At 35.0% G+C, this 22,869-nt stretch overlaps 1 protein-coding gene across 2 annotated transcripts in view; it reads right to left on the reverse strand.

Annotated features, from left to right (window-relative positions):
* LOC122837998 (BMP/retinoic acid-inducible neural-specific protein 3-like) overlaps window positions 1-22,869 on the reverse strand; it is a 57,614-nt gene that overhangs the window by 29,203 nt on the left and 5,542 nt on the right. The window contains exons 1-3 of one of the 2 annotated variants that reach the window (XM_044128250.1): window positions 22,228-22,325; window positions 5,126-5,316; window positions 1,498-1,682 (exon numbers count right to left, since the gene is read on the reverse strand). In XM_044128250.1, the coding sequence (XP_043984185.1) occupies window positions 1,498-1,682; window positions 5,126-5,316; window positions 22,228-22,229 (378 nt within the window). In that variant the 5' untranslated portion in view covers window positions 22,230-22,325. Of the gene's footprint in view, window positions 1-1,497; window positions 1,683-5,125; window positions 5,317-22,227; window positions 22,326-22,869 lie in introns of those variants that run through there. The other variant, XM_044128249.1, reaches the window with a different exon arrangement.

The raw sequence follows: 22,869 nt of genomic DNA on the forward strand, positions 1-22,869 counted from the left end.
TATAAATGCCACAATGCTAATGTGAAGTTGACCAAAAGCTTAGATTATGATCATCGTTACCAACATCAGGAAGATAATCTAAGAGTTGCTTACAGGTAGAATGTGAAATTATTGACTAAATATGCTGAAACATTGTATAAAGTTCAAAATGACTAAGTGCTAGGCTGTATGTCACAGCAAATGAAACTCCCATGCTTAAAGCACCAGAATGTTCCACATATAATAATTACTGGGTTTTGTTGTCTTTTATTTCAGTCTGAATGCTGTTCTGAAGGTAAAAATGATCTAAGCTCTTTATTTAACAGCTCTGTTTAGAAGAGAACATCTCCTCTTCTCCAACATCTCCTAAAATCTTTACTGATGGCATGTATTTTCACAATAACATTTTTTTTCATTCATGCTTAGTGCTTCACAGACATAAAAATCTAACAACACGCACAACTATTGCATTCACAACCAATTAAATCCAGTAAATAAGAGAATGTTTATGGAGAAAGTCTTAGAGCATAAATATAGATTATCCAGTGAGGTCAGAGAATATTTCTGTTGCGCATCCAGTCTCAAACTGTCACTGCTCCAGCAGATACAGTCAGGGAAAGGAAATAGGCAGAGGAAGCCAGCAGTGCTTCATATTGGTGTGGCAGAGAGTTATTTTTATTATCTTCATTTTGTGACGTTAATCTGTTGTTTACTGCAAGCAAATGTAAGTACAATAAAGCCCTGTGCGAGAAACATTTCCGTAGAATGCCTAAAAATGCTGGTGAGAAAGACAAACTGAGCTTGTTCTGTTTATGTTGTTGGATAACAACTGACACAGTGATGAATGTACTCATCTCAAAGTTATTAAGCAGTAAAAGATGTAGTGATATTTATATCATAAGCATATCTTTATATGCAAAGCAGGCTGTGCCATATGTGAGCTTATGAAAGCACACATGAAAAAGAAGCTTGCTCACAGAGCATATCCTCAAGTCTAACATTAAAATATGACAAAGGATAGGTATTGTGATGTTTGTAAGGAAACTAGCAAAGCTATTGTTAACAAAAAGCACAGCTTCTGCAGCAAAATAAAAAGTAATGGAAAGTGAGATAAGATACATGCCTGAAAATGATGTTGCTTAGGTACTGTGCTGTTGTACTGTGACAGAAATGGTGTTCAAGCTCTTATGAGTCGAAAAACAAGTTCATTTATGAAATATAAAAAAAAATAAAAAAGCTACATGTGCTGGTTTTAGGGTCAGTGACAAAGTAACTCATGCCCTCACACTGGTCATGATTTTCAGTGCTTCTTATTAAGGAGTTGATTCTGACCAGCTGGAATGTATAAAGAAACACACAAGTATGGACAAATAATACAAAGGCTACTTGTGAAGCTGGTTTTATTCAAAGACTGTAATCACAAGTTAAAAAAAAAAAAAAAAAAAAAGATCCAAGCTGGTATGAACTAATTGTGTTATTGTCTTCAACAGAAACCCAGTGGGAAAAAAAGACTTTTACCTTGATGGCAGTGGAAGCGATCTGGATGTGGTGCAGCTTGTGCAAGGTGCTCTCTCTGTCAATGAAGTAGGAGGCAGCCAGCTGGTGCAGAGCTTCCAGCGTCACAGCTGTGCCGTTGGCTTCACTCGCTTCAGACGTCCGACTCAACTTTCTCTTGTCCACAAAGATCATTAAGGACTCTTCCCCTACAGGCGCAGACACAGACAGTGACACATACACTATCTTCATTCTTTATGAGTCATAACCCTCTGAACACATAATATTTTTAACGTAGATGAACTAACCTGAGCACATCTAACGGGCCATCATACAGAAATAGAAACATAAGGGTTTGAGAACACTTAAAATCCAAATGTGTTCATTTTATTTCATCCTAAATGTCAAAGTAATAAGTGCTGCTAAAATGCATAAACCAAGACACTTCATGGAACATAGCTTTCAATAAAAATGAGCAAAAACTCTCAGTGCATTGTCAGATTGTGTAAGGAGTGGAAGATCGATAGAAAAAAATCTGTTCTAACAAGATTAGGCTTTATGGGAAAAGTGGTTTTTGTTTGCAGAGACACCAGATTATTGGTGATAATTGATTGTTATCATGTCTGCAGCAAAACAGTTCCTCTCATTTAAAATAATATATGTATGTATAATAACATGTATGCATTTAATGACATATGATTTTACTCATGAGTTTGCAGTGTGGTTTTGGTATTTCTCCTTATTTTACACATTTCATTGTAGAAGAATCTCTTGCAAATGTGTAGTGTAGGATTTGCATGGCCAATACCAGTTTCAGTTTCCCATAGGGTTTGACCTGAAGATGCTAATTTTGACCGTTTCTGATTTTATAAAACATAATAGTATAATATGCTGCTGGTTCTTTGACAGAGGTAGATACAATTTAAAATCTGAAGAAAAAATCTAAAATGAAGAAATCACAATATATTTTCCTTTTTATGCAGAGTAGGAGAAATGGCAGCTATTTACTTTATTTTTAACAAGAAAGACCATGAAATGCATGCTTTTGGTTGATGTAGTTCAAAAGCCCAAATTGTGGGACTTTTTAGTTTTACTGTTTTTAGAGGAATTGGAAAAATGATTTTTTTTTGTGTTTGTCTGACTTGCCTATATTCAATCAGAGGAAAAATTTCCTATTTCAAAATTTGGCTAACTGACTGACTTATTTATTTTATGAAATTATCAGTTGTAATTTGGGTGCTCTTGTGTATTTAAAAAAAAAATCCTTTTTTGTATCTTGAAATATGTATTATGAAGTTCTTTTGAAAATGTTGTTTATTACTCATTATGAAACTTTTTGTTGCTCTTCAAAGAGAACTTGAACTTTTGTAGCACTGTTTTATTCATTTATTCTTGTTTTGTAGGAACTAGATTATCCTCTTTATGAAGCAAAAACACAACTGCACACTGAAGCCAGCAGCTTCATGCTGTTCCACTGATCTACAAGTGGTGGCTCTTTGCCAGAAAATGAAGCAACACAAGCAGCAAAGCAAGCTGAGAGCTTGCAGTTTTGGATGGATATGCAGGATTTGAAACACTTGATCAACTTTATTCTCTGGATGTCAGAAAATTCTGCTTTGTCAAAGGTGCTGGGATGATGTGACACAGTAGGTTAAATGTAAAAGTTTCCACAATTCATATTGAGAGAAGACAAAATCAAAGAATCTTTCCTTTGGGACTGGATCCTGAAAATTAGGGAGCAAATTGGTGTTCAGAGCCTGTACATAGTCATTACTAGTTGTATTGCATCTTCAAAACATCCTTTTTTGTGCCGTATGGATTGTGGAGACACAGTTTCTAAATGTATGTCCTCCCAAAATCCCATTTAAGAGCAAAGTAAATAAAACATAATTTCTATTTGCTGTAAACATATCATCAGAATATCTGAAAGACAAATTGAAAGATCAGATAGAAATAAGTTTGTATTAGAATATTAAAAAATAGCCTTCATACGGGGTACCATAAAAAAAAAAAAACAAAAAAAAAAAACGTAGCTGTCCTTTTGTAGAGTTCTTCTGCATATCTGTTGCACTTAAACGTTTGTAGTTATCATTTTTATTTAATTTGCTTGTGTTTTATTGCTGATTTCTTATAATCCAGATCAGTTCCCCTTTATTCATTTTAATTCAGTTAATTTCAGTAAAATATGACTCAAAGTCTAAGTTGATCCTAGTTATCAACACTGACATATGTTCCACTGTTTTTTGTTGTTGTTGTTGTTTTTTTCCTATTCCACCACATATTTGGTGGACTCTGGAGTAAAATCATCTGTGAAAATTGCTCTCGCAAGTACATTTCAACTTTATGTACAGTCCTGTTAATCAGTCCACTTTAATCATGTGGCATGGTGATTGTAGAGCACTGGCCTCTACTCTCTCCCCACCACCAGCTAAAGAGAAGAAGGAGAAGGAGTGCTTCACAGATCATTATCTCTGCAATTACTTGCAATCATATATATTTAATTGAACACCAGTACACATGGTATATGGATTTACATACCAAAGTGCTATTAAACCATAAAGTTTTTTAGTCACATTTTTTTTTCAACAATTAACCAAAATTTCAAGCATCAAAAGTCCCAGCCCCAATAATTTACCTTTAAAGAATAGGAAACTGGATGGACTAGAAACCCTGCAGCAAGGTACATAACTGGCAATGACAAAGGGATGTGACTTGTGTATTATGAATTAGATTTAGTATTGTACATATTTAATGAAAATAGAGTTAACATCTTTTTAGTTACAAAAATACACACCATGTTTTTTGACAAGTCATTTTGAAATATTAAGAAACTTCTACAGGGGATCCGTAAAACAGGACAGAGATAATGCTGTGAGCTGTTTGTCATGCTGCAGAATTTGTTTATCTCCCTTATTTTCCAGCAAATAATAGGCAACATTGCAATTTACTTTTTTAATATTGCTGGTATTCATCGTTTGAGAGTTTCCACACAAATACAAAAGGATGAAAGGAGTCAGCAGAGGAGCGGAAGGGAGGAGACAATGCACACGATAGCCTCAGACGTTGTGCTGAACATTGCAGTACTCTGGCTAACTTAGATCTGTTATTCTGGAAAGGATCCAGTGGGAGTTTATTTCAATAGAAACATCAAAGACATTTGTTTGGCATGTTTAATAACAAAATACGAGCCCAAACAATTTCAGACCGTTGGAGCTATCTCTTCTTTCTACGAGCACAATGAAAGGTGTACCAGTTTATCCATTGTAGCATTTTGAAATGAAAATAATTTTAAAACATGTTTTTTTTTCTATGTGAAATCATTTATCTTAAGGTTGAAGAGGAAATGGAACTGACAATGCTATCAATTGCTATGAATGTAATTTATGCACCTTTCTTATCCAATTCAATTGGCAATTTCCATCTAACGTGTATTGTGCTTTATTTGTTTTCATGTTTATGTCAGTTTCTCAAGTTCAAGCAATGGTGAAATGGATAAAATCATCAAACTGTATTTCTTTAAAAACTGTGTAAAAAGGGGGTGCTCTTCCATATCTCAGCCATATAAAATCCCCATCTCCGCTCTGCTTCTCCCTGTCTGTTAAGGCAGGTCAGTAACAGCAAAGAAAAACACTACCCGTCTTGTTTTATTTACCTCCCAGCATTGCGGAAAGCAGGAAGTGGGTTCCGTATTTCCTGATGAGGTTGTCAGTGATGGCCCTGAGACTGGGCCTCCTGCCCAGCTGCCTAATGGTCTGGAGGAACTCTGGGTCCAGCGGCAACGAAAAGCCATTGTTTTCTTGTCTCTCCAGGGCCAAGCTGTTCACCTTCCAACGGCCAAATTCCCTGCAATATCAGACAAACGCATGCTCTGTGTGAGTGAAGGATACATAACACAAATTTTATGAATGCAGTATGGAGGCTGATTTGAGAGAGATTACAAGAAATAGGCAAATGTCGCATGGAGGCTTGCACAAAGCAGTTTTCTTCATTAAAATCACAAAACAAAAGCTATACTGGTCACAGGCTGTTTTTTGTAAAAAATAAAAAAATCAGTGAATAGTATTTTGTGCTTATTTGGGAAGGAGTCGGGTGTACTGTTTTACTTTTGAAATGAGCAGGTGAAAGCTGATCACATTGAATCCAGCTGTCAAGAGCCTATCTAGTAAGGTGATGACTTCTAAGTGAATCTCATGTGCAACGACTTTATATGAACAATCCAATGTAGTTTCAAGTTGCCACTCAGGGAACTGGATTGCACCATGGTGGGGAAAAAAAATTGTGTTTTGAAACAATTTTAAATAATAGCTCTATCTTTCCAATTTTGCGTCAGCTTTTGAGGCACTGTGGTCAGAAAAGGCTACAATCATGGATGGAGTCTTGCTGCTTTTGGGGGCCTCTGTTGGACTGAGCTGGCTTCATGTGTGGTTTATTGAAATTCAGCCTGGCCCTGGTGTATGCCAACTGCATTTATCATCCAAGTGCAGACTGAATGCTGCTTCTTGATGCGTAGATTAGCACTATTCAAATACAGCTGGTAACAAACATGGTTCTTTCAGCCTGGCAGAGGAAAGATCTGCGACCTTTGAATTGGTTCTGGCAAGATGACCTAGCTTTTGATCAAAGACGTAAAAATAACATATTACATCTTTCCAAATGTTTTCTCTTTGCAAATTTTCAATAGGTGGAATTTTATAGAAATAGAAACCTTGTTGTAGAGCCACACACAAATTGAGCTCAAAATTGTTCATAACCGTGTCACATTTAGTTTAGAAATAATTTTTGTTGAACCATTAAGTTTAATTTTTGATATCTGAAAATAATTTAACAACGTAAAAGCAGCATCGGTCAAATATGATCAGTTGTGGATTTTTTACACTATAATGGCATGTCAACATTTTATACCCTTCTCAATACTACCATTGCGGTAATATTTTTGTTCCCTCTTTATCACAATCAAGTCAGGACTTTGTCAGGATAACTCCAAAAATATTCATATTTCCCTCAAATACAAGAAACTTATTGGTATGAATCTGTTTGGACTTTATACATGAATACAAACAGGAGACAGTTTATATTTGATTTCAAAATGTAATTTTATGAGCAAAGATCATCACAATGAATGCAAATGTCTAGGATGTAAACAATTCATGGCCATGTCATCACATCAGGAACATCATATCTAAATATACAGACATCCTGTTAGCAATGTCCTGACATTCTGTATTGATTTAATCTATTTTTTTTTAACAATAAGCAATTTCTTTTTCAATAAGCAAACCGCTGGAGTCTCAGTCTCAGAGTATAAAGAATTACTAACTTGCACCTATCTCTTATTGCATCTTGCAAACAATACATTACGATAATCAATACTTTACTTTATTTAACAGCTGCAAGAGTGTATTTTATGGCTAGTGTTGAAACAAGGCCAGCCTTTGTAAGTGCTGACCATGATCATCAATATACGCTTTTTGATTGCCTTCAGAGGGGAGCTTTATTGTTTGTTGTATTTCATAATTGCCCACTTCATGCATTGCATAAAATATCTGAAAGAAACCTCTTCTCTAATTCAGTACAACTATGGACAATCCTAACTGTAGAAAGCAGATGAATGCCCCTAACAAGCCAAAATACAATCATTAGATGCTTTTGTAAACAAACCTTTAAAGAATATTTAAGAAAGATTTTTATGCAGATACTTTGTAGATCCAAAATGCTGATGCATTACTACATCTCTTGCTTTTGAATGCTTTACAATTCTCCGCATTAGATTTAATCTTTTTCTGCCAAATAACTTCAAATCTATCATTTATTCTCCTGTGAAGTCTTGTCTTTTCTCAAATTCTTATGGAACATTTGGCTCTTGAGCTTCATTAGCTTCTTGACACCATTAAAGTGGACATTCAAATGCACTAGACTGAACAGTGTAGTAAATGTTTAACAACATCTAACACTAAAACTCATAATATTCCATGACCTGGATACAGCCACGCATTCATAAGGAAAAACAATTCATGTAAGTAAGCTGTACTTCATCATTAGTCAGATAAGAACGAGCAAAAAACAAAGATAACACAAAAACTGAACAATGACCACCTAATTTAAGCTTAATTATTGCAATCTAAGATAAATAAAGTCAAGAATATTAATATACAATTTACAACGTTCATAAATAATCTGTCAAAATATTTTTAATAACCATTTTTCAACCTTGTTTATTTCACTTTGTTAAAAACAATTAGAGCCAAAAAAAGAAAGGTGATGTCATACTATGAAAAAACACCAGTTATGACAAAAACATTTGAAATGTTGTGACTTGTGAACATGTTTATATATTCACAGACACAATATTTTAACAAATGCATAACCATACCCACACAACGTATTCAGATGCACACTTCTCATGTCCAAAAAGTTCACCCAACAGACTGCTCACAGCTGTCCGTGTGCTGCATTTGGGGTTCTTTATTCCTCACACTTAAAATTTTACTCCAGAATCTTGATTCTTTTCTCTGCTTTTTCTAATTTGGGACTGTTTTGCATTGGACTGAGGAACTTTCTCAGAGGCTAATGATCTAAGAACACGAGTTTCATTTATCTCATAACTGAAACTCGTGTTCTCTTTCTAGTGCCAAATCTCATATTCCCTTCACTTTTTGTTCATCATTTTGGAACCAGCATCAGTCAAACTTACTTCTGTAGTTTGCAGCCTAGTATTTTTTAAGCTATATACTAATTCTCTCTCAGGTCAAGTTAATATGAGTCATACCAGTAAAATCATATTTTTGTTTGTTATATCTACATATAAACATGCACAGCAATGATTTTTATTTTTATTTTATGTGATTAGTCGTGGTTCCAGTCAATTGAACACGCTCAACTCTGGTTGACATAGCAGCATCCAAAAGGTAAGTGGACAGCGGTGTGTACAGCATTTTTTATTGTTTCTGTGCAGATAAAAATATTTCCTGTTAGCTGTACTAATTTTGATACTGCTATTTGGATAGCGGATTATCCTACATTTAAAGAGTTGGCAAAGAGAGCTGGTTTGAGAAAAGTGATGAATAAAAGTCTCAAGAAGTTGATTTTAAGAGTTACACGAAGTCAAAAATGTTGTTACTGAGTGCTAAAGACTAATTTTAACTAATAACTATTTTTGGTATCAATGTATTATTCCAGAGTAATTAAAAATATACCTTTATTTTCAGAGGCATGTCGGCTGTTCAATTAAGCTTCTCCTTTTAAACAGGTTTCTGAATTGAAAAATATATTATGGCAAGTGTATCTTTTTTATCCATGTGATCTTTTAATTTCTGTCTGTTACAAAACATGCAGAATTAGGAAATACTGGCCGCCTTCTCAAGGTCTCAGATATGAGGAAAGTAAGGACTACACACTGAGGCTGCTGTTTACATTTACTGAAACAAAATGAAGACACCTTGAAATGACAACTTCAAGACCATCTTGTCTTTAAAATCAAACATCATCTCCACAAAAAATGTTTTGTATAACTTTACAAAAGTGTTGTGAGTATAGTCCAAAAAAACTATTTAACCTCTATGTTATACTTTAACCTTATTTTAGTAGAATCACTCGACTGTACATATCAGCAATTGGGATTTTTTTTTTCTTTCCTTTGCTCTTTACATTTTAAGTATCTCATTCTGGGAGTCAAACACAAGAAAGAAAAACACTCAATGTCACTCCAGAAAAACATGCACACAGACACATCGTCCAACAGCAAACATCCAAACAAAGCAGCAGAAAAACTTTGCTATTTCCCAGAATATGACACCCCCCATGGGTGTGGGACTGCTGCCAATCAATTCCTCACCAATAACAATGCCTCCCCCCACAGAAAACTACAAACAGAAAACAGCTCATTAAGGCCTTTTTCATGTCGGTGTTTTTCTTTAACGAGCAGCCATTAGTGTTTGTGTCCATCCGCTGGGGCCAGCTAAAGAGAGAAGCAGCGTATGGATAAAAAGCGAGAGTTTAGCTGTGATCAGCACACTGTGTCACTGTGATGGACATTTATGAATGGTGTCCCAGCTTAGACTCACACATAGATTTTTATACATTCTACTACAACCTCAGACTCCATTGGACACATACGCAAATGCATAGAAGGTCCTGCATTTCGTGGAAAGTTTAGATCATCATTCACTATTTTCAGTGAGATACCGAGTGACTGAAACACGTACAGATTTATTTGTTTCACGCATATCTGTGAAGAAGACCCCAACCCCCACACGTATCTCTTACTGTCAAGCCCCCCTCTGAGAAAGCCAGTGCAGTGCCAGGTAAAAGAAGAGTTATAGAGGGGATGCCAAAACTGCAGGGGCTATGATCAGAGCATAAGAGTTGTACCTTTCGTTCTGTTCGTCATAGCACAGCTGTCTCAGATCCATCACTGAGCACAAGCTGCCTGAGGGCTCTTCTCAGTGCCCAACATAGCAAATCAAGGAATCAACACTGAATAGCCTGCTGATGCAGTTGAAACTTGCATCCGAGCACTACTTTGAAGGCTATGCTCAGTTTAGTATCTAAGTAGGGGAAGGAAAGATAGTGCTTTTCTCTTTTTTTTTTTTTGTAATATTCCTCTAATGTGTTAAAATGACTAAAAAAAGGAAAAGTGATTGAAAACAAACCCCATGGCTGAGTATCTGAAAAGTGAAACTACTAACTTCTGGAAGAGGCAGTTTCCCCGGTACTTAAACGTTAATACTTTAAATCATATTTCTTAAACTTATTCTCACTTTCATGAGACAAAAAATCACATAAACATCACTCTAGGGATTGATATTTATGCATCAAAAAGCATCCATTGCTTGAAATATTTAAAGATTTTTTTATAACATTTTGAGTGTCAGAATAAGTTGTTTAAATTACACATCCAATTACATTCCAGTTATTCTTATACTTACATTCATATATGAAAATAATTCACTTTATTCAACAATTTACACTAACATTGATTCAGGAATACTAACACTGATTGGACGAATGGACAGTCGGGCAGACAGATTAATTTCCCAAGAGCCTATAGCGCACCATGTTTTTTGAGACTGTATAATTGGAAGTACCCAACTACGCTTAGGATACTTTAATTAGGTTGAGTAAAGGGCTATTTCACAGCTTTTGTATAATCTGAATCATGTTGTACCAGCTCTATGTTGTGATCTTAAATACTGAGCAGATCAATTCATAAAATATTTGTGTTCTGGCGTTTTAGAATATAGATGACTAATATTACATATTGAGCTAAATAGACATATTCCAGAATTTTTAAAAGCTATCTTTGATGATAAGAGCAACTAACTTCTATTTCTTTCAACAAATGGGAGACAATATCGTTGAGAAAAATATTCAAAAAGGGGAGAATGTCATTCTAACAAATCCAATCTTTAATTATTCTTGTTTTCTCCTACTGTACTGCAGAAAATGTACTAGAAATTTGTTCTAATCATCATCTTCTGTAATCATTATCTGTACTTGTATTAATTTAGTTTAGAAGTTTCTGATGATGCAGCGCTGCCTTATGTGCTGGTGCTCAGCTCCCAGAGAGCCTTGTTTTCAACAATGCATCTTTATGAGTGAAGATATATTTTTATTCTTAGAATTATCCTCGATAAATAGGCTGACATTGCATTGTCTCACAGTTCTTTATCTGTCCTTTCTGTGGTAAAAATGGCATGCTACATTTTCACCTAATCTTTCCTCAAGAATATTTGACTGCCAGTGAAAGCGAAAAGCAAAGCTAAAAGAGCTTGACTTGTCTTCACAGGTGTTCTGACTATTCAAATCATGCACTGTCTCCAACAGAGAGCTGATTATCATCAGAGTGTTTTCTTCCAATGCTCATTTGTTCACTGTTTCACACATATGGTGTGTAATAAATTTGCCACTATTAGGCCTGGATCATTGCTCTTGATAAGAAAAAAAACTGGGATTTAAAGTTTGATCCAGATAAAAGGGGATACCAGAGAGAAAAGTGTGGAAAGTTATGCAAGCATCATGCAAAAACAAAAAGAAAAAGTCACTAAGCAAAATATTTTCCAGCTAATTCAAGAGTACTAAATATCCATTCATACATTCATCTATCTTTCTTGATCCCAGTTAGGATCCTCAAGACTGACCAGTGGTATTTCTTGGTTTTCTAAGGTTTCCCCAAGTCAGAAATAATATATTTTCCTTCCAGCGCAGCCTGGGTATTATATGGGCTGTCCTCCATGAGGGATCCCGATCAGACGCACAAACAACCTCAACGGGCTGCTTTTGATATGAAAGAGTAGCTGCTCCACTCTGGGATTCCACCAGATGAACTATCTCCCCATTTTATCTCCAGACATAATCCTTTCCATCCAAAGGAGAAAATATATTTCTGCTGCTTCTATTAAGGATCTTATTCTTTCAGTCAGGATTCATGTCTCATAAATTATTCCAAATGATAAATGAAATAATCCTTAAAAAAAACTGGATACTATGTATAATGTTCTTTAAATAAAGATAAATACTCTAAATGAATGCATGTACTTTGTAGAAGCTCAAAATAGTACATACCACAATAACCAACATTGGAAAACAGTTGACTGAAGTGGACAAAAAAGTATTTCAAGGAGCTCTCCAAAGAGATTAGGGCATATGAAGACAAGTCAATCATGCTTCATTTAAAAGGAAAAATAAATTGGGATTTGGAGGACATTTCAAGCAAGCAGTTCTCACCTACTTATAAAGATTATCTATTTCCAGCAGTAAGCTTCTTTTGACATTTTTATTGTTTTACAGTAGTTATCTTTCATTCAACCAATATGCATATTTAAACCAGCACATTTAGAAAAATAAAAACGCGAAGAGCTTTTCTTACTCAGCTCAAGAGAAAATCTTAACAATCAAACAGTCTAGAAAGCATTTCTTGAAAGGTGCCTTCAGTATAGCATCTATCAAGCTTTTAAACTAATACTGCTGATGATTCTCTCTCAACTAAATAGAGTGTATGAGAGAAATGAGAAACTAGTTGAGAGGGCAGAAAAGAAGATGGAATCTCTGTCTGAATCTTTTAGTCATCAGCCCACCACAGAGACAAACTGCAGTAGGAAAGGATGCAAGATCATCACTGAGGGAAACAAAGTGTGTAATGATCCAGGGAAGAGTCATTGGTTGGGAATGCTTTATAGAATTGCCACCAGGAGTTTATCAAAACAACTTCAAACAAACATCAGATCATTAATTTGTGATAATCCTATAAAACCTACTGAGAGGTTCTGTCAACAAGGCAACTGAGTCGTTCTCACTCATTTCAAAGCTTTCATGCTTTGAATATTTTTAAAGAACCCATGTCAAACACCTTAAATCAGTTTTTTTTTTTTTTTTTTTAAAGAAGCACACTCTAAACCATTCCAGATATATTTAAATAAAATCCACAAATGGGTATTGGAGAATTTTTTTTTTTTTTTTTTTTAGTAATTCAAAACACCTACATCATAAACTGTATTGAATACTATTTTCACATCAATACTATTATGAAAAACTACACCATGAAAATTTGATAACAATAATATTGATAATGATAATAATAATAATTAATAATGTCAGTAATAGTGTAAGAACATATTGCATATGCTAATTAGAGTTACTGCCAATTGAACATACCATTTTATTTTTGTTGTTTTTCTAATTATTTTAGATTTCATCACACTCTGAAAAGCTAACCAGCCGCAGGCTCAATGAAGAGACAAACAATCATTGAGACACACACACACACACACACACACACACACACACGCACACACACACACACACATGCACCCAGAGCAATTTAGATTCTCCAATTAAGCTAGTAGACATTTTTTCTGGACTGTGTAAGTAAATTTGATTTGATAAATTTTCCCAGAGTAAACCCTTGCATGCATAGAGAAAAAAAAACAGACATGCAAGCTCCATACTGAAAGGCTAGAACAGAAATTCCAACAATGTTTTCCAGGCAGAAATTAGCAAAGTTTAGCAATGGGGCTAACATCTGTTTACCCCATCTTGCTATCCTAATAGACTACCAAAAAATATAAATGTACATATGCATAAATGTCATGTTCAATATCAACATTTATTTTACAGAATGCTATGCAATATCACTCAAATACATGACTTTAATCCAGCAATCATGTAAAGTCAGTCAAATATAATTGGATATTAAAATTTTTGACAGTGGGGGTTGCATAATTGCTGTGAAAATGTATTTGTCCCCTCAAAATACATTTGTCCCCTCTTTGTGCTTTGCTGTTTTCGATTAATCAATCAAGCAAATTTTAACATTAGGCCTGGGTGGGAATAAACAAAACAAAAACTGTTTAAATTGAATTTGAATTCATTTGGGGGGAAAAAAATATTCAAACAAACAAGCACTTTTGTAAAGAACTTCTAAAGAAGTTGCTCATCCACTATTTTACATACCGGTACATAGAATGTCTATCTCCACAATGACATTGCATAGACTGCCATTCATTTTCCATTCACTTCTACAGCCTAACCCTGATCGATTCCCTAAACACGATCATCACCATTACATGCCTAACCCTAAACCTAACCTAAACTCAATTCACACCTTAGTCCTAAACCTAACCTCTAGCCCAAACAGCACTTCTTCTTATTCTCCTTATGGAGCCCATTAGGAGCAGTAGGTCCTTGCAACGTAATATATGTTAGGAAAATGGTCCTTACACTGTATAAAACACAAGGTCTCACACACACACACACACACACACACTTCCCACTCCCCGCTTCTGTAACAATATGCATTAAACTTTATATACCGGTAGTCAAAACTTCAATCCTCCAATTATGCACTGATTAGAATGTCAGCAACAATGTTTGGGTTCACTGCTTTTCCCAAAGGCTCTTTAACTTGTGGATCATATTGCTGGCATTTGAGTTGAAGGACAACCACAATGCAGTTTACCACTGTGCCCGGTAAGCCACAGCTCTCAATAGCATAATTGTTGAAATAGTTAACAAATTTTTCAAAAGATAAGAATTAGGGTCAGCAGATCTACATTGCATAACCACCGGTGAATGATAGAATGTAAGTAATTTGGTACATCAAGAGCTTAGTCTTTGGATCAGCTCTTTTTTGCCTTAAAAATGGAGCAGCACCTGCATTACTGTAGTCGAGATCTCAATCCGTCTATTCATCTCTTGCTCCACATAACCTTCATTCATGAACAGCATTCACAGTGTGATTTTAAAAATCATGCAGAAATTTGAACATAACACACTGTGTAAGCATGATATGATCAAATCTTGACAGTGACAATTGAGAGAAGGATGAAACGAAGGAAAGGAGGCAGCTGTGGAAGAACTCACAACTGTATGACACTCAGGCATCTATCACAGCAGCAGCTGAACTGCGGGGTTTAACAAAAAAATATCTGGCACTGTTTTATGTTTGCCGTAAGTTGTCAAGAGAACTAAATCAACAGTTGGAGTGCCTGCCACACTGAATGGACACAGAGCACAGATTCAAGGTAATATGCAAATGTTTTCATATGGTTATTTTAGATGAAAGATTTTGTCAAGAACAATTGATGAGTGCTACATATGAACCTGGCTTATCAGTCCAACGATGAACCCTAAGAAAAAAATCATACTGCATGTTTGGTTCTCTGTCAGTGCCATTTGGTGCTGTACCCTAAATCCCTTCCATTTTTCATTTTATTTCCCAATAACTTTTGGTTCCAGCGGAAGAAAGCATCTTTTTAGGTTAGCCAGAATTAGAATTTGCAGAGGATGTTCCCTTATAATTCTAACTCAATAATATATCTCAGTCTGCTCTGCTAGGTGTCCTGTCAAAGCTTATGTAATGTAAATTACACCATCTGTACCTGCACAATAGGCTCTACCAAGAGTTTATGCAGACTTTCATGTGCAGCTTTGATTTTTGTGACCGTAACGACCGCAATGGCCGCAATGTGTGCACCCTGACAGCAATAAAAGAAAACAGACATTTAAATCGTAGTTGCAAGCTCACTGCAGGAAATGGAAAACTCAAGGTCAGGTTTTGGGTAGCAGTGAGGTTTGTTTCTAAGTGAAACAGTGTAAGAAGGATTGTCCTTCTTTGTCATGACATGATTTACCTCTCACCAAAATCTACCTTAATATCCTATTGACATGTCACTTTTTATCTGGTTATTTACTCTTCTTTCTCTTTGGAGCAAATCATTGACAACAGCATAATACTAGCCCTGTGAGGCTGTAGTGAAAAATGGATTGCTGTATTGCAACTGAGCTAAAAATACTTATACGTGTTGAAGAGTGTGGATTTACAGATATGTAGACATTCACAGAAATCAATTTACATTTTTGCATCTAAATTTCATGGTACAGCTGGCCATTGAGACCTTCATATCTATGCATTTCAAAGTGGTTACTCATACACTACACCTAATGCTTAAGTGCTGCTACTTCCTCCCTTCCCTCATGTTTTAACAGTTTAATCTTGTTAATTTTGTGTATTTTCTTTCTAGCAAAAATCTTCAAAGAATGCAGTGACAGTAAATCCTAGTCAAGATAATAAAAATGTCTGTTCACTCTTTTTTTTCTATCAAATGCCATTTTAGCAGTTGAAATATTTTTTTTAATATTTTGTATTTAGTAATGTCAAGTTTATGACAGTGTCATGTCAGTCTTATAAACACCCCATCAAATAAAGTGTTACTTGGTATTATTTTCCAGTTCACCGTAACCAAGCTTTTTCATAAGGTTGTACAAAAGCACACAGATGGATTTCCACATAGGATTTTCTTTTTATTTGAGCTTCTGACAAGATTGTTGAGGAAGTTCAAGCAAAGGTCATTGTTGTGACATTCTGTAATGCTACAAAGTGGGGGAAAAAATTCAATGTAACATAAGTAAGAGTTTTATTTAAAAATGTGGTACTGATTTGTTGGTAATGCAAATATCATCACTACCAAAGAACAATTGGTGGTTCAAAGCTGCAAGATTATCTCTGTTTACAGAGAGGAAAACTGCTAAGCCTGCCCCTTTTGTTCTGGAATTGGTCATGATACTGTTGACAAGAGATTGATCACTGTGCACAAAACATAGAATGCCTAGAAAGTAATTGTTTTCATAATGGGAGATGTACACTATCAATACACACAGTTAACTTCACAAATACATACTTACACACACAAAGAGAGCAACTCACACATGAGTCAACAGTAACAGTAAATCCCTCTTTTCAAGACTTCCTGTTTGTTTCTGTCAACAGGCAAGACATGTTAAGTCTTCCAAAATTATAATTACACCCTCAACATCTGACCAGTTTATTTTAAGCACATGACAAAAAAAAAAAACAAAAAAAAAAAAAAAAAAAAAACATTCTATGTCAGAAGCTTCTGTGTTCTTGAATAATAGATGTTTAAAACACTTTTACTGCCAAATTCTGTAGGAGTAATTTATGAGAGGCAAACTGACAAGTCAACAAACAAGTCATTCTGCTTTAAATGATATTTGGAGTAATGCAACACTATGCTTATGTCTGCATAGCAACAATTTATGCTTGAAATAAAATGTATTCCTATACCAAGCATTTTGCGAAATGTAAATGTTCTTTTTTTGCATTCCTTTTAGTTTTTGTAGCTAAGCAGGTGCTGTAAAACTGTTATTTACAACCTTTTCTGTATAATGTCTCAACTGAAATACAGTTAGAACACAGAGTAAAGACAAGTAATGTGCTACTGTTAGAGATTCTGTGGTTCGTTCCCACTGCACTTGCTGTCAACACTGAATTTAAGTTAATAATAACTTGAGAACTGAATAAATGTTTCTTATTCAGCCAATTACTTCTCGAAAGGCACGTTTAACATCTTGGCAATTAAAGTTAAAACATTTATAACTTTGGTTCAATGTTTTTACATTATATATATCCCTATTTACAAGGAGCAATGGATTTATTTTCCATGCATTATTTTAGTACAGCAGCCAAGAATGATAAACATAGTAAAGGAAAAATTTGAAAAATACAAGGCATACTACTATCATTTTGATTGGAAAGAAACTGAAATAAATGCAAACACATGTTGACTGTTTTCTAAATATTACATGGATGGATGAATAAATGGATGGATAGATTAAGTTTAGAAAACAGAAACAAATTGACAAAATTGTTTCACGGAAAATATTAAAACCTTTTCTGCAACTTGTCAAAATATTTTGAAAAGAGACTGATGGTCTCAACAGGGCCATACGCTATGAAGCAGGTTCAACATATTCAAGTTGTCTGCTTAGCTCAACCTTACATTAAAGATTGAAATAAAGTAAAGAAGGTTTCTGATACTTAAAATCCTAAATCTAAAACTGAAATTACCTAAACAAAAAACACTCATAACATTTGTACTCAGATGGATGGTGATGTTGTGCTTTGGTTTATTCCACAATTTAAACACAAATTAAAGAGAGAACATGAGAAGTTAAAGATTTAAGTCTATTGTGTTTCAGGCATATGCTAATTTTATTTGGCATTCTTCCCCACATTATTGTGTAATTTCAAATCATCAGTGCTAATTTTTTCATACATGAAACAGAAGGTACTTGCGTTGGTTGAATAAATTCCAATCTGCTAGACATCACATTGCAAATGTTTTCCATGTATGGTAACACTTCACTTATCATCTTTACCAACTTAAGAGTTTTCTTATATTGCCTTAGATTATTTTTTGTTTAAGTATTTACCATGTGTGTATCTGTTCGCTTGTATTCATTATCCTGTAGCACAGCTGCTATCAGATTCTTTTTTTTCAATCTGGCAGCACTGCAGGGCTGAGGTGAGTTCTAAATGTGAAGAGCATGAACCTCAGTTATTCCCTCTAATTCTAATAGAAGGTAAAAAAGAGAAAGCATATTAAATAGAAAGAAGTAAAAAATAAATAAATAAATAATAGAATTGAATGATGTAGGTGACATAAGTATCTCTTCATGGTATCCTGCAGTCTATGTTTCTAAATTAATTTACTACGAATCTCTCTTTCATAAGGACTACTTTCATGGACCTCTGGCCCTGATAACTCCCTCATCACCCACTTGTCACAAGCCCTGCACAGAATGAATTCCTTGTCACTGCCATTGCTGCTGGTGATCCAGAGGAACAATATTCTCTGGCTTTGTCCTAAACCTCCAAACGTGAAACTATGGAAAGCCACTGTCCACTGGATCTCTTCTCTCGGTAAACAAGCTGCTCTTGGAATAATGTATATCAGAAAGAATATAAAATAACATCTACTCTGTCTTTGGAAACTGCATGCAAGATTGTTGTACTGAAGGCCAATCATTCATTCTGCAAACCCATGTTTGAAGCGTGAAAAATAAGTGGTGTAAAGCTGTGTTCTGAATTTAAAGAAGCATGAATAATATAATATTGCAAGGTTTTTCATAGCTTTTCCAGTCTTCTACCAAAATAATACTCCACTATACAATCAATACCTTTACACAAATCCAAAGAAAGACACATTCAAATTAATTTCTCTCCATCACATTTGCGTTGGTTGAATATCCCTCATATGCCTTGGGATATTTTATCTTGTGAGGAAAAAAGCATGTAATTCAGTCAACAAAATAGTCAACTGAAGGTCAAACTGAACAACTATTAATGAGTCACTTAGAAGAATTTCAAAAATACTGTGAAAGTTGAAATTCAAAACAGAAGGTTATCAATTAGCATCTGCTCATTTGTTTACATGTTCCTTTTTCCAACCAACTTACATTTTACTGAAAAAGTACTGAGGTGAAGTTAATCATACATGGATTGCTATCTACCAGACAAGACGATCTGACATGCACACTTCTTAATGTCAGTACAGAATCTGTAATTACCTTAAAATACATATTTTCAGGCTATGGTAGGAAGCTGATCTATCTACAGACAGTGGCATTTTTGCTGCTGCCAATTTTAGACTTAGGTAATAAATAATTGCCTCATAACAACCAGTCAGTTCAAAGTGTTTTATTGAACCTCTTGTCACCTGGAATTCCACCAATTCTGTTGCAACAGACTGAAAGCACAACAAACGTTTCATTCGCTTTAGTTATAATAACACTAGAGAGCCTCTCCACTGAATCTGGGGGATGTTTAAAAGACTCATAGTCAATCGCATTTTGACAGTTTTCTGTTCCAAAATAAGCTATACCTACATTATTATGAAACAGTTAAGCAAATTAAAGTTTTTGCAGCATTATTAAAACAAAAAAAAAGGTTTTTAATTAATTGTTAAATAATTCCATAAGGCCGTAGAAAGTTTCTTGACTTTTAACTGTGGAGGAAGAATAAGTTCCAAAGAGTCAATCAGATGAGTTACAGAAATATTGAAGTAAATGCTGACATACATAATCAGGTTTAAAAACAAATTTTAAACCACTCATGTTGCAGCTTAAATCCATCATCCAAAATTAAAAGTATGGTTCAACTCTAACTGTGACTGTGAAGAGGCTCATGTTATCTCTGGTAGAGCTATAAAGCTTAGCATCTCATGAGAAAGATTTGAGAACTCACAACACACATATCTGTCCTTTGCAGAAATGTTGGTTGAACATAATTTATGTGAGCTCCTAGTCCATCACAAGCCATGTAAAAGGGAGAAAGAAAAAAGACATATGAAAGGTGGTCTAGTCGGTCAAAAAATGTTTTCTCCTAAATGCAAAACCCTTCCTTTGGCAAAACACTGACGATGGACATCACTCAGAACACCCTATAAGCACTTAGAGAAATACTGGTGGCAGTACCATGCTAGGGGAATGCCTTTTCTTAGTAAGTACAGAGAAGCTGGACGATTGTGAAAGTCTGTTAATGGCTGAAAGAAACCAGAGAAAGATTAGAACTCTCTCCTGCCTCCAGGACATTTACTCTAAATAATCAATCAGAGTCACAGTTTAATTATTGAGAAGAAAAACTGAGTTACACTAACCTGGCAAAAACCAACCCCTTGCCCATTGCTATTTTCTTGGTACGTTCTGGTATCTCAACTATTGAAAAATGACTGCCTCCTGGAGGCGTGGATTGTGTTGAGGTTTTCAATTTTAACCAAACGCTAATGTTTGCCTGTGCTTACTGGGAATTGCTTGTCTGGGAAACAACTATCTTCCATTGGGAAGAGAGATGAACTGAGCCAAATAAACCAAATGCAGATGTTGATGTGAATTCAATGGTTTGAAGCGTGGCCCACAAGGACTGAAAAACTTCATTCATTTCCTCCACAATCATTCCTCAATGCTAAAACTGCAGACTGCAGACTCCAATTCTAAAATAGCATAGAAATCAAAATCATTGTTCACAACCTTTCCTTCTGTTCCCTGATTGAAAATCTACTAGAGACAATCCAAGTCAAGGGGAAAAAGTTCAGAAAATTGGTGAGAATTTCTTTCCAGTTGAATCCTATAGAAAAGCAATAGCTAGGCTAAACTTAGATTGACTGTGTCAAAGTCCAAACTTAAATTCAGCTGAGAACGTAAAAAAATATTGTTTGCAGATGATTGTCATCTGATCAGATTGAGCTTCAGCTATTTTACTAAAATAATGGGTAAACTCTTCTACATGTTACTTTTCTAACTTGGAAAAGCATGTCCCAAAACATTGTGGCAGCTGTATTTGCAGTGACAAGTGGTTCCAAAAAACACTGATTCAGACAGGTTGAAAACAAATGCATGCCACACCATTCAGATTCTTATCAGTAAAAAAAGAAACTGAAGAGTTCTTTTTTTACTGATGAAATGAAAATCATGAGTTGTTCTCTTTCACAATTATATGCTACTTTGTCTTAGAAGCATAAAATGTCAATAAAATATGTTGAAATTTGTGGCTGTAACGTGGCAAAATGTGAGTCAAAAAGTCTAGAATTATTTTTTTAAAATATAAAAATGCCTTTGACTGTAATAAGACATAATAATTAATTGATAAAAAACTTTGTTACCCATTTATTTGATTACCATTAAATACATTCTATAAATATCCATTATCCACATAATATAACCTTTGTTTTTTTAGAGAGCCACATATTTTTATGCCTTTAGATGCATTTGAATTAATATAAACTGTCATGGGTGCTGGTTATCTTGGTTGTTGTAGTATTTTCTTCTTTTTATTACTGCTAGTCTCCATTGTAGCAGTGAAAACAAATCTTTGATGTATAGCCGCCCCAACAGCAGAATATCTTGTGATGCATTGACTCCCAAGCATTCATAAAGTTAATTTAGGGATGGTATAGAAGCTCTCAGCATGTCTCATAGATCACAACATAATTAAACATGTAAATGCACCTAATCTCAATGTGATCCATTACATATTTATGTTAATTACACATAATTTAAGAGTGAGATTTTATTCTTCAGTCTTAAATATGAAATATGAATTTGTGTGGATCTATACTCTACATGGTTTATCGAGCAGCATTGCTGTGCATTATGGTATTGCGTTCCTTAATCGCTTTTCTCTAGTATTCTTCTTCTCTCTCTGTTCTCTTCATTGCTTTTTCATTGCAGCTCTATGCCCATTTATTCCATCCCATTTCATGATCTGTTTTAAATGTGCTTTTTCATCTATAGCGTTCACAATTCCATGGGAAAGTAATAAACAGGAGATAGATAAAGTACAACAGGCAACACAAAATGACAGGTGTTGTGAAATCATGCTTCAGCAGCCCAACCTCTCCACAAACATGCCCGCATATAATTGAAACACTAATCAGACTATAATTACAAGAGACATCTCCTTACATCAAATGAAGTCAATGTAATCGCCAGTGGGCTGACAAGGGAAAAGAGAGGAGAAAACAAAGGAGATGAGGCGTGATTTAAAAATTATGGTCCATGAAGAAGAAGAAGGGAGGTGCTGACATTTTGACTAATATGCTACTTTGTCCTCATATGGCTCCACTGCACCCAAGAAATTATGGGGTAAGAACTTCTCACAAGTGGAGATGGTTTCACAACACAACCAGCTCCTAAATCATTAAATGAAATGTGCTTTTCTTCATTTTACACCCAGTTCTCTGTTTTGTTGGCATTGGGTTCAAGAAAATATCTCTAATTCAACCTCATGCTCTTGGTATGAATAATATGAACAATCTAAATTTGTATTAACTGCTTCGGCTGTGTGATTTTCAATGTAGACAAGTACATCTGCTTGTCAAGGACACAAGGAACTGGTTGGCTGTATTCAATGGGAAATAAAAGCAACAAAGCAGTTTGGAGGTTTGTAACCCACAGTTCAGAAAAAAGAAATGAATGAATAGCTTTTTTAAAAACCCAATTATGTCTGACATACAGGCGGATTTTACAGCAACCACAGCAGAAGTAATACCGTTAAGTGCATTTGCGCTTGTTTTTCACTGATTTTGAACTCAATGAATCCATCTA

The sequence above is a fragment of the Gambusia affinis genome, linkage group LG10 (genome assembly GCF_019740435.1).
Source record: "Gambusia affinis linkage group LG10, SWU_Gaff_1.0, whole genome shotgun sequence".
NCBI lineage: Eukaryota > Metazoa > Chordata > Actinopteri > Cyprinodontiformes > Poeciliidae > Gambusia > Gambusia affinis.